General features: G+C 35.6%; 1 protein-coding gene across 1 annotated transcript; it reads right to left on the bottom strand.

Annotated features, from left to right (window-relative positions):
- Positions 1 to 5,390: 5,390 nt before the first annotated feature.
- LOC125224506 (ABC transporter G family member 15-like) lies at positions 5,391 to 12,533 on the bottom strand. The gene is made up of 9 exons (XM_048127915.2): positions 12,119 to 12,533; positions 8,896 to 8,975; positions 7,997 to 8,458; positions 7,241 to 7,363; positions 7,015 to 7,146; positions 6,616 to 6,900; positions 6,230 to 6,499; positions 6,028 to 6,135; positions 5,391 to 5,867 (listed from the first exon to the last, which is right to left on the bottom strand). The coding sequence occupies exons 1-9, from the start codon at positions 12,366 to 12,368 to the stop codon at positions 5,523 to 5,525; spliced, it is 2,055 nt and encodes a 684-aa protein (XP_047983872.1). The 5' UTR covers positions 12,369 to 12,533; the 3' UTR covers positions 5,391 to 5,522.
- Between the last annotated feature and the right edge of the window lie 636 nt (positions 12,534 to 13,169).

The raw sequence follows: 13,169 nt of genomic DNA, 5'->3' as shown, positions 1-13,169 counted from the left end.
GACAGATTATAGTAATTTATAAGTGCAATATACATAGTTGGTGGCCCGTTTTTAACATGCTAGGCCCGCACACGGGTTCGTGTCTCCATTTTTTGTGGTGTTTATTACCCCTCATTCAACATGTGCCTCATTATTGCTGTTCAGATCAGTAGTATCTAGGAGCTTCTGCTAATTTCTTTTGTTATTCGCATGTCTTATTTTGGAAATTTTGTTGGTGCACTCCGACTGATAGTATTACCAACTGTGGTGGTAGAAGGTATAATGCATCTCTTACATATCCACATGCTTATCCTTTTGCACTTATATCTGAAAAGAAGTACATGATGCCGACGCGACTAGGCAGTATTTTAGTATTTTCATGAAGTATCAAAATAGTATGTAAGTATAAATTGTCAATTCGAAATTGCATTGACCTACTCAAAGCATCATATTGATATATTTAATGCACCAAAAACTCTAAATCCAGTATTTCTTCTTATCTTTTTAAATTTAAATAATGATAAAATAAAATTACACATGACAAATTATAGATCACTAGATCGTTAAAGATCCTGTGGTCTCTAATTAGTTAGTGAGAGTTAGCAACTGAACATACCTCTACAATGAATGTTGCTAAAAAACTGATAACTTCTTCCTCTCTCAACTTTCTAAACATACCTCTACAATGAATGTTGCTAAAAAACTGATAACTTCTTCCTCTCTCAACTTTCTATAAAATCGAGAGAGAATGATACAACTAGCCAGGGGCGGACACACGTTCAAGGAGGGACCAAACTTTTTTTTTTAGTTTTTTCTATTACTAAAATTTTCAAAAATTTTTAAATCTTATCTCTCATCCCTTACCAGTGTAAGTTATTTAAGACTAAATCATACTAGAAGTTACCAGTGTAAGTTATTTAAGACTAAATCATACTAGAAGTTATAAGGAAAAATGGGCTGAACAATCAAGGGAAAAAAATGTGAAATGTGCAGAGGATGAAATATAACCATGGCTACCGATATGGTGGAGGAAGAAGACATAAAAAGAGTTAATAAATTATTATTATTATTATTATTATTATTATTATTATTTAAAATTTTCTAGTGAAATGTGTTATGCTTTATGTCAGTGTGTTTGTCGTCTATTGAATTAATAAATAATGCAATAACTTTTTAAAACTTTTACTCCCATTGTTTCATAAAAGATGTCACACTTATGGGACGGCGCGAGATTTTAGGAGACTTTGTTTTATGTATTAAATGGAGAGAGAAAATATAATTTTTATATTCATGTGAGAGAGAAATTTTTTTTAAATGGAAATGTGACATCTTTTATGGAACAAACTAAAAAAGAAAGTGTGACATCTTTTATTGGACGAAGAAAATATTTGTATTCATAATACTTCCTCCGTCTCATATAAGATAACAAACTTGAAAAATAACACAAAATGTCAAAACGCATTATTATTTAAAATTTTCTACTGAAATGTGTCATGCTTTTATGTCATGTGTTTGTCGGCTATTGAATTAATAAATTAAAATGCAATAACTTTTTAAAACTTCTACTCCTACTTTTATTCAGCAGTACTCGCTCCATTCCATAGTAGATGACACACTTAAAAAATAACACATGATATTAGGACATGTTGTTTTGTGTATTAAGTGGAAAGAGAAAATAATATATTTATATTAATATGAGAGGGGGTCTTTTCCAAAAAATGAAGTGTGACATCTGTGGTGGGACAAACTAAAAAAGAAAGTGTGACATCTTTTATGCAACAGAGGAAGTACTAGAAATAACTTAGTATTCCATTAATAAATTCAATTGATTCTAAATTTTCTTCTCCTTTTTCTTTGTCAATAATCTGAGCAAACTCAAAATTCATTTTCATAGTGAATTTAAACAATAAGTTAATTTCTCTCTCTCTCTTAAATTTAATTATGCAAATTTTTTTATTATTTCATTATATACTTTTATCACGAAAAATTCTTTATCTGTTTACAAAAAATTGTCTAACTATTTTTTGGTACGTCAACTGTCATCTGTACCTGTGGAAATGTTTTCATCAATTTTTCCCTTTTTCAGTTATATTTTACCTACTATTTCTCTTTATTTATGTGCGTTACCAATATGCATTAAGCTTGATATGTACATATATAAGACTATTTTTTTGTTGATAGTGCTAATATATATTAAAGCCCCTACTAACAAAAATTCCTGCGTCCGCCCCTGCAGCTAGCGGAGATGAAATCTGCGAGGAAGCAGCTCTCTAGTCCGATCGAAATCCTTCTTCCACATCGGCAACGACGAAATATCCAACAATTAGAGTTAATTTTGTAGTATGTAATTTAGATGCCATTTCTCGATGAATTACTTACACACATATATGCATTTAACTCATTTATTATGAATAAATTTCCGTTGAGATTATTGTATGTTTTCTTCTTTTCTGCAAAAGCTAAGAACACAAATTAAATAGATAATCTCATAAACTCGAGAGAAAACTGGCTACAAGAATGAGTTTGCAGAATGTATTGAATGATCAATAAAACTTTCATTATATATTGTTTTCCGAAAACATTTGCACTTTCTCTCCTCTAAAAACATTCACTTCCTCAATTGGCGAAAAAAAAAAAACTTATTCACTTCTTCGTAAAAGTTAATATATTGGCCACATGAAGGAAAGGTTTGTAGTAATCAATTCGCAGTTCCAATAGCACTTTTTTTTTTGTTATGATATTTTGTGTATATATTTTGGGGTTGTCTTTTTTATGGAGCTTCACATAACTGCCCTCTAAAGAAATGGAATTTGGAAGGGTTTTATCCAAAGAAAGGGAATTTTAAAAACTACTCCCTCTGTCCTATTAGAAATGCAACGTTTTCCTTTTTGGGTTGTCCCACTAAAAATGAAACGTTTCCTAAAATGAAAACATCACTCACTCTACTTTTCCCTCTCTCCTACTTTACTCTCTCTTCATCAACTCACAAAACAACACTGCATAAAATCCCGTACCGGAAACCAAATGTTTCATATTTATTGGGACGGAGGGAGTATTAAATTCATGCATTGAAATTACAATAAATATTAGGGTAAAGGTCAATTTCGGTTCTAAACCTATGACCAAAATACGAATTTCATATAAAACATTCACTTTTTGAAAAATAGGTCCATAAGGGCATCTATAATGGGGTGGACTAAGCCCCGCCCTATGCACCGCCACATCAGCATTTTATCCTCCGCCTCTTCCACCTGCAATGGGGCGGACTATAGCCCGCCCTAAGCATTTTATCTATTATTTGAATATTTAAATACTTCAAAATTTGGAAAAAAAAATTTTCATTTCTTTAAAATTAAAACATTACACTACGAAATAAAAAAACTATAAATTCTCAACGGCGGTTGCGGTTCCAAACTTATTCAATCATGTAGTTCATGAGCTGAGTATGGTCTTATTGGCTGCACATTGAGGTATGTCTCTGTAGAACCTCACCGAAGCTCATCGGTAATCCTCGAGCTATAGGCGGGATCGCCGTGCTGGAGCTAGATCCGGCTTCATCATCCACCCAATCTGTGACATATCCAACTTCTTGTTCGACTATCATGTTATGCATGATGATGCACGCATATATGACGTCGGCGATGACTTCCTTGAACCAGAAACGTGTCGGACCTTTCACGATTGTCCACTGCGATTAGAGCACCCAAAAATCCCGTTCCACATCCTTCCACCCAGACTCCTGCTTTGCCGCAAACAAGATTCTCCTGTCACCAATTGGGCAGCTGATCGTCTTCAAAAAAACAGGCCACCTTGGGTATATGCCATCGGCCAAGTAGTACTCCATATGATGTCTGCGGCCGTTGGCAGTGAACTCGATGGTCGGACCGCGATCCCTGCACTAATCGGCGAAGAGGGTGGACGAGTTGAGGACGTTGATGTCGTTTTTTCGACCTGGCTACACCGAAGTATGCATGCCAGATCCAGAGCCGGTGGTCAGCGACGGCTTCAAGGATCATCGTCGGGTGGCTGCCCTTGTAGCCACTAGTAAATTGGCCTCTCCACGCAGTCGGACAATTCTTCCACTGCCAGTGCATACATTCGATGCTCCCTAGCATCCCAGGAAAGTCGTGCACCGTCTCGTGCATCCTCATCAGCATCTGGCAATTATCAGCAGTCGGGCGTCGCAAATATGTGTGGCCAAAAGTCTCCACAACTCCCTTACAAAAATTCTTTAGACATTCGCGGCCAGTTGTCTCCCTGACGTGAAGGTACTCGTTGAACATATCCGTTGTGGTGCCGTAGGCCAACTGCCGGATTGCAACCGTGCACTTCTGCAACGGCGTAAGTCCGAGTCTGCCGATGCCGTATTCCCGATACTGGAAGTACTCATCACGTCCCTCCAACGTGTGCACAATGCGGAGAAAAAGATCTCGACTCATTCCAAAACGGCGGTGAAAAACATTCGGGCCCCACCGTGGATGCTCGGCAAAATAATCTGCGAACAGACGTTCGTGAGCTACGTCGTGCATCGAATCGGCCGAGGGACCCGCGCCACCGCCACCGCCGCCTCCGCCTTTGCCTGCTCCCGCTGCATTTGTGCCAAGCATTCCGCCGCGGCTTCATTAACGGCATCGAACAAGGCTCGAGTCAAGGCCCGTCTGCAGCCTTCCGATGTACCCAAATCGTAGTCGTCGGGATTCATTTTTTAGGAGATGAGAGAGAATAATTGAAGAGATGTGAAATTGGAGTGCATGAAATGGTAGAGAATTGTGGTGTTTAAATAAGAAAAAAAATTGGAAAAAATTCAAAAAAAAAAAAAGAAATCGCGTGAGCATCGTCCGTCGCATCGTCCGTGATTCGTCCGTGATGCCACAGCGGCGGACGATGCGACTGACGATGAGCACCGTCCGCGCTTCGTCCGCGGACGATCGATCGGGCGCTGACGATGGTTAAGCCATCGTCCGCGAAGCCACAGTGGCGGACGATGCGACCATTGTGGATGCTCTAACAAATTAAAATGTCGACGAAGTAGTCCCTTTTTCTACGATTTCTTCAAAAAATTAACGGTCAACGCTAACTACACAGTGGCATGACCGTTAGTTTTTAGACGGAAAAAAGGACTACTTCGACAAGAATTTTATTTATTATGAACCTATTTATCAAAAAGTGAATATTTTGAACCAAATTCGTATTTTATGTTTAGGACCAAAATTAACCTTTACTCTAAATCTTATGATATAATCTTATAATAATTTCAATGGCATTACGTTATTATTTCCGAAACTCCCATTTTTTATGTAGATATAGATATAAATAAGGGATTAGAATAACCACATCAATTGCTAAAATTACTTAAATTAGCTTTTAAATAAAATATAAATGAAATTTAAATACAATTGCCAAACAAAACATTGAATTTGAAAATCAAACATCTTATACTGATTCCTATTTTTTTTAATATTAAAATCACCCTTCAGTGGTTATTCATTGATACAAAAACAAGCTGAATATAGATAAAAAAACTAGCTCATACAAGTTGAGGGCTAAGGGAGTGGAGAGTTGAGGCCTTCTTGAGAAGACAAAGAGTGGAGGTGGCTCTTGGACGAGGCTCTTCGCTTGAACGACGGCCTCTTCTTGAAACGATGCAATGCCCTTTTAGCGTAGATGGACTGGAAGTATTCGGCCGTTCTCTCCTTCCCCTTGAGCACGATGAAGAAGAGGATTCGATAGCATAGTATGAGGCTGAATAGAGCCACCAAATCCCACCACTTTGAGCGATGTAGAGATACACCAAACATTTTTGTTATCACATCTTCCCCTGATATTTTTGGATCTCCTGGTATTAGAGGATCAAATACTAGTCCAATCATATCGTTCTTGTATGATCCCTGCATATATCACAACTAATTAATTAAATTCCTCATCAAAAAAATGTTACGGACTCAATGCCCCATATTGGTTGTAAGAGCAACTGATGTGCGGTTTATAGAATAAATGAACTGTCTATCCTCATAAACAGACTAGTATTTTGAGAGGAGTAACGAATACCTGAAGTGCCCATGCACCGTACCCAATAAATGATATTGGATAGCGCCAAATTGGCTTGGGAAGATCTGGCAGCCGCCGAAAGAAACCGGCTGTCATCATCATGATCCCCTGACAAATATACACACATTAAGAATACTTGGTTGATATCTGAATGAATGAACGAATGAACGAACGAGTGAGAGAGAGGTATTATGTATATTACCAGAACTCCAGCCCCAGAAATGATCCCCATTAAGAAGTTGGGAACCAAAGAAGCTACAATCATCATCACACTCTCAACCATAGCAATGCTTCCAAAGATATTGAGGCAGAAGAAGACATAGCGAGAGAATTCCGCATGAAACGCCATGTAAAACGTTATCGTCCCCGTGATAATCGACACTGCAACCAAGAAGGGGAAGGAAGCCAAGAAATTCGATAGTATAAACACCGCCACGCCATAGTACCCGTTTATCCTCTCTCGAGTAAAGATCTGCAAATCAATCCATATCAATATAATTGTTAGATATTGAGGGACGAGGGTTATCCACTCATTTATAGAGGAGTCAGATACATCAAACGAATGAAATTATTTAATTTTGTACGTACCTTCATCTCCTCGATGAAGGACGGGAAGCCTCCGATGGACATGAAAGTCATGAAGCCCGTGACGAAGCCCCCACAAGCCCCCCTTGCGAAGATTGCAGTATAACTCGTACCCACATCGTAAAACAGAGTTCCAACGCAAACAGAGACAATGGTGTATATCACTATTCGCGACCAATAGTACCCAACATCTCTACACATATTCACAAACGATCGTCGTGTCAATGTCGTGAGTTGCTTCCACCAGCTCGCATGGCTTCCCTTTATCGTTTCGATCTCCACTCCTTGCTGCAATTCGTTTTCCTATTAGATATGTTGATTTGTTCCATGTATATACTTCATTCTCCACGTAAAAACAAACCCCATCTTCTCCTATTATATACACACACACAAACAACTTACAAAGTTTGACATTTCTCGAGCTTTGGATGTCGTTTTCCTAGCATACTCCGACTTCTTATATTTTTCAATTAGTACTGATTTGATATCAGCAGTCGCAAGATTCATCAGAGGATCTGATGGCATGTGTGTTTCCTGTCATTCACAAAACACAAACGCCACAGTTAATAGAAATGGTCACTATTAAGGTTAATCCAGTCTCCTAATAATAGCATTATTTGATTCGTACACGGTGCCTCTGTGAACCTCTCAAAGTGGCTGTGACGACGTCGAAATCTGAGTTGATACAGCGTAGGAAGTGATCGGATGGATTCCTCCTACTTGGACAGGGGAATCCTGCTTCAGCAAAAAACTGCAAAAACCCAAAAATCACTCAATTTTTCAAAATTTATGCTCATTTTTTAAAAATAGTGTATATACAAATAAGAATTGTAATCAAATGCAAACTCTATATATTGTACAAACTACAAACTATGATCTTGGCCGTTAGATATCGGTTTGATGTAAATAGATGACAAATAACGTCAACGGAAAATGTCAACATTGTCAACCGAATGACATGTGTTGACATTTTCTGTTGACGTTATTTCACACTCCCTCCACGATTTCAAGTTCCACCTTCACCCTGTGCAGGTTTTAAGAAATGTTAAAAAAATGGGTTGAAAAAGTGAGTAGAATGCGGGTCACACTTATTACTGCTTTTACATTAGAATGTGAGTGTAATGAGTTAGTCGAAAGTGGGGTCTCCTAATCAAAAGTGGAAAAAGTAAATGTGGACATGATTTTAACGGACCAAAATGGCAAATGCGAACATTATTTTATGGAGGGAGGGAGTTGTTTGTATGAAAAAATGCATTTTGTAGATCATCACTACCAAGAATATTTATAACAGAACATAGAGTAAAGTGGGAAAGAAAATATAAAAAGATCAATTAAATATGTTGATTTTTGACTCAGCTACAGTGAGACGACAGTCCGTACATACCTTGACGGCCATCTTGGCTTCACCGCAGTAAACGGTTTCACCACCGGAGAGCAGAAAGAGATCATCAAAGAGGGCAAAAACTTCGCTGCTGGGCTGATGAATGGAGGAGATGACAGTTCTTCCGTCTCGGGCGAGATTCTTGATGGATTGGATGACGAAGAAAGAGGCGGCGCTGTCGAGACCGGTGGTAGGCTCGTCGAGAAACAAGAGACGGGGGCGGACGAGAATCTCGAGCGCAATGCTGAGCCTCTTCTTCTCCCCACCGCTGATGCCTCTCATTTGCCAGTTTCCGACCTGGCGATCGGCGCATTCTAGCAGCCCGACTTCCATGATGGTTGCTTCTATGATGTCGTTGATCTCTTCCTTGGACATGGAGCTGGGAAGCCTTAGATTTGCAGAGTATGTTATGGTTTCTCTCACTGTTAGAGTCCCCATTAGCACGTCTTCTTGCGTTACGTATGCCTGTTAGCGGCAGTTTGATAGGGAAGATAAATAAACTAAACACACAATGCATATTGTATGTTATTTTCATTCAAAAAATTTCAAGATAGATGAGTAATCTATCCTATCATAATACAGCGTAACCACAATCATGATCATCACCATTCACCAACACACACAATGCAAATCTTCATTACATTATTCCATTCACTAGCTAATTCAGGATATCTCTTTTCCGCTTGGATATCCATTTTAGTACTCTCTCCGTTTCATATTAATTGAGTCATTTTTCTATTTTGGGAAGTTTCACGATAGTTGAGTCATTTCTATTTCTGACAAAAAGTAACTCTCTTACTTTATTCACCATCCATTTAACACACTATTCTTAAATGCCGTGCCGAAATGATATGCCTCAATTATCAGGAATGAAGGGAGTATGAAAATATAAGGAAACTTACAACGACGCCGTATCCGTGCCGGCGTTTCTTTCCGTTGAGCAGTATGTCTCCCATCATTACAACATTCCTCGATAATCTACCTGTGGCCAAATGAAGGTAATATATAGACTTTGTCGATGTTTAATGTTCAAAAACTAGTTTCACTTTTTTTATGTCATTGCACATAATTTCCTAACTATTATTCATATTTTTTCTTTTTATAATTGTGCAATATATGGCTGTTAATCATTTTATATAGAAGGTCATATACTCATATCATCAATATATTTCATGCATTTTAAAACAAGTAGAACTACACATTCATCAGATTTTTAATTTTTTTATGTATTTTTTACTTCAGCATTTTCTTCCTTTCTCTATCAAAATCTTTAGCAACCTTGTTTCTTCATTTCTTTCTCTAATTTCAGCCTCTGGTAATCCTACAATATCCAATAATGGGTCTTCACTTGTCTTTATTTTGTAAGGCCTAATAATGATTTCGAATAATTTTGACAAAATTAACTACTGAACAAAAAAGAAAAAAAAAAACCATGTGTCATATGAGCTTAAGCCCCCTTCAATGCCTGTGGTTGTGTGACCCGTCATTTCTCTACTCGCATCACATTCTACCTAATAAAAGTGCAATACATTCTACCTCAAATTCATAAAGACTCGTGTTAGATTCTGTTGTACGCCTACTTTGTACTCCTATGTTCCAAGATAGTTGACATGTATTCATTTTCAGACTTAATAAGTCGTATTCGCTCTCCTAGGTTAATAAGTCGTATTCGCTCTCCTTTTTATCCTCTCTTTCTTTCCTACTTTAAATTTTTATACTCTAATTTCATAATACTCATGTTCAAAATAAACACATCAACTAATTTGGGACCAATGAAGTATACAAAAAGATTATAAACAACGACAAAATTAAAAATGGAAAATATCTTACACGTGTAATATACAAATACTACAACTCTTTTTGGGGTATTTATTTTTTTCATTACCTTCAAAGTACTGTATTTCTTTAACATACTTGGTAGAGTGCTGAGTTTGTATTTGGTTCGATCTTAGCTCAGATTTAAGGACCTTATGTTTTACAATTAGGATGTCCAACTATTTAATTTGGGAGTTTATTAATTATCCAAGTATTGTTTTAAAAGTTCAAAAATCATTCGTCAAGTCTTATTTACATATTGAAAATAAATTAGAAACCCCTTAAATGCTTTCCAACTTTGGTCGACAAAAAATTTAAATATTAAAAATTGTAACGTGACAATGAATTGAGTCGTAAAGAGAGAAGGACAGTTGGCTTATCCTCATTTAATACGGCTATCCACACTTCAACTACTCCTCCTACCCTATTAATTTCAATCTCATGTGTATGCTTTTATTTGTGAATCCAACATCGGTCAATAATTCATTAATTAAGAGAAGCTAGATTATACCTATCCTTTTATTTTGGATGAGAAAAGATAAACTATTGTTTCACTATGAAGATGGAAAGGAATTTGATTTCGAAATGTGGGGTTGAAGAAAATCTGTTTTTTACGTTGTACTAGTGACGCAAAATGACACTTGAATGTTTGATTAAAAGCACAATGATTTTTTATATACATTAATAAGGATTCAATATATATTTTATGTACTATGTACAAAACATAATTGTTTAACTCCTACTATAATACTTACAACTCATACTATAATACTTAATCTCACTACACTTACCATATACTCCTTCCTCCTATTATAAGTAACAAATTTTCCTTTTTAAAATATTTCACTCTAAAGAAATATTTCTAAAATAAAAATATTATTCTTTCTACTTTTTTTCTTTTTTCTTGCTTTATTCTATACGCTTTAATTCTCAAGATAACACTACAAAAATTTTGTGATGGAAATAAAATGTACCACTTAAAACGGAGGAAGTACTAGTATAACAATAATAATGGGACGGATGGAGTAATATTTTAGTACAATTAATTGAATATAAAATTAATTTTTTTATCCGAAGCAGATCTATTTGTTTGACTTTGATCTGACATACACTGATCATCTTAACTATTTATAAAAAGTTGGTTCGAGCCATTTATGATTGCTAAATTGTGCATTTCTTAAACCTAATAAAAGAGAAACCAAATCATGTTGAAAGGAGCACTAATAACTAACCACAAAAAATAACACAAACTCCTTAAAATCGAATTCCTAAAATATCTTCTATACCTCTCTATTTTTAAAAAGTATAGACTTTTGAAACAAACACAAATTTTAACATATAATTTATAAAGTGAGATACAAAGTATAAATAATTGAAATATTGTCAGTTAAAAACAGATTCCATTGTAATAGAAAGAAAATTATTTCAAAGAATAAAAAAATTCTCTTTTAATAAACATGTCAAAATTGAATACTCTTTCCGTTCTATAATAATGGAAGCGTTTCTTTTCAACACAGAGATTAAAAAAATTGTTTTAGGTGAGTTAAGTAAAGAGAGACTAAAATGAAAATGAAAAAAGACATAGAAATGAAGAGAGAAAAAAGTAAGAGAGAGTAAAGTAGGTGTGAAAAATGTGTTGACGTTTACTAAAAAGGGAAATGACTCTATTACCATGGAATGTACCAAAATGACAAAATGACTCTATTAGAGGGAGTAGTTTTTATTTTTAAAGGACGAATGTAATATATTTTTATTTATGAAAATAAAAAAGATAGTTATCGAATGGGAACTACATTAAAATGAGAACCGACAAGTATATTAGTTCAATGATTTATTAATATCAGTTGTTAACTTTAATATCACATAATCTTACTCATATTTACTGCTATATAAATATTCAAGCAACTAATACTGAATCAGAAACTTATATATTTTATGATGTTAACTAATATTAATAAATTAGCGAATTAATATGGTTCCCAGTTCTCATATCAATAATGACTGTATTAGGTGAATAGGATCCTAGTATATAAACAATCCTTTAAACCAAAAATAGCTATCCGATCCTTTAAATTCATATAACTAACTTTTATCAATAGCAAATATGAATATTGAACATACCATTAATATATTAATATCGAGATTAGAAGATGAAGTCACACTGAGAAGTACATTAATTGGAGCAAAACCTCATTTCTAATCTAGAAGAGATGGTTTAACTTCTATATATGTGATTTTAAAATATGTTAGCATTAATATGATGTACTAAAGCTATTGAAGATAAAGATGTAGGGAGAAGAAATAAGATACCCGCTAATGAGTCAAGAAGGGTGGATTTCCCGGATCCGGATGGCCCCATAATGGCCATGGTCCGACCCGGTTCGGCATAGCCATTTAGCCCATTAAGCAACTTCCTCACCGGCCCTTGCCCGAAATTTGGCAACATTACGGTCAAATCCCGCCACACCAAACAAGCCTCATTGCCTCCCCATCTCCGCCCCATTTCCACATCGCTGCCACCACAAGCGGCCGCGCCACCTCCCGCCACCTCAATTTCCATGGTGGGAATAAATTTTATGGAGTATATATATAATGGAGTACTTCTTTTGTAACGATTTTCACTAAACAAGATGTTTTCCTTATATCCCTTTCCTATCTTGGTTTTTGCTTTTTCTCTTGAAATGGAAGTTTTTGCTTCATGTTGTAAGTTAGGTAATACTTGGATTTAGATATAGAGTTGCATGGCTAACAAAAATATTACTAAAATTTAGCGGTACTAAAAAAATTGAATGCAGGTGGGTCCCAATCAATGACAATGGAATTGCACCTCTCAATTTCATCCAGTTACCCAATGGGGCAGATAAATACAGCTGCACCTATTTATGAATGTGCAGCAAACGTTAAACGGTTGGCAAATGGCAATAACTATTAATCACTTCAGCTTCTAACTTGTTGGTCATGAAAAAAAAAAGTAAAAGAAACAAGTTTTGTGTGAATTTTTGTGAAGCGTGGTGGTGAAAATTTAAATCAATCATCCCTTTTTACCATATCCGTGTGCACGAAATTTACAAATCGATAGTATTTTTGTGATATAAGTTACGGAAATGGATAAATTAGTAAATTCATAATTATTTTGAATTAAGGGCTATAGTATTAATATTGGATAGTTGAATATGCATACAAATTATTATTTGATGAATATAGACTGATCTAGAAGTTTTAACTGCATTCCCATTATGGGCGAAATACAACATGTCTCACTTGCCAATAATGGGCACAATGTTATCCTCGATCATCAATATTTATATTTTTATAACTTCATCTGGCTATAAAAAAAGTAATCTTTTGTTTATTTATGGTT

Source organism: Salvia hispanica, chromosome 1, assembly GCF_029641045.1.
Source record: "Salvia hispanica isolate PSC_SH4W2 chromosome 1, Shi_PSC_v1, whole genome shotgun sequence".
NCBI classification, from domain to species: Eukaryota; Viridiplantae; Streptophyta; class Magnoliopsida; order Lamiales; family Lamiaceae; genus Salvia; species Salvia hispanica.
The sequence above is the reverse complement of the archived record's forward strand: the minus strand, read 5'-3'. Positions and strand labels throughout refer to the sequence as shown.

Excerpts from the sequence above, each read along its gene's own strand:
- LOC125224506 (XM_048127915.2), bottom strand. The coding sequence starts at position 12,368 with ATGGAAATTGAGGTGGCGGGAGGTGGCGCGGCCGCTTGTGGTGGCAGC. Across the intron at positions 7,364-7,996 it reads AAGCCAAGATGGCCGTCAAG|TTTTTTGCTGAAGCAGGATT; the intron begins GTATGTACGGAC and ends GGGTTTTTGCAG. Across the intron at positions 6,136-6,229 it reads TTTCTGGGGCTGGAGTTCTG|GGGATCATGATGATGACAGC; the intron begins GTAATATACATA and ends TATATTTGTCAG.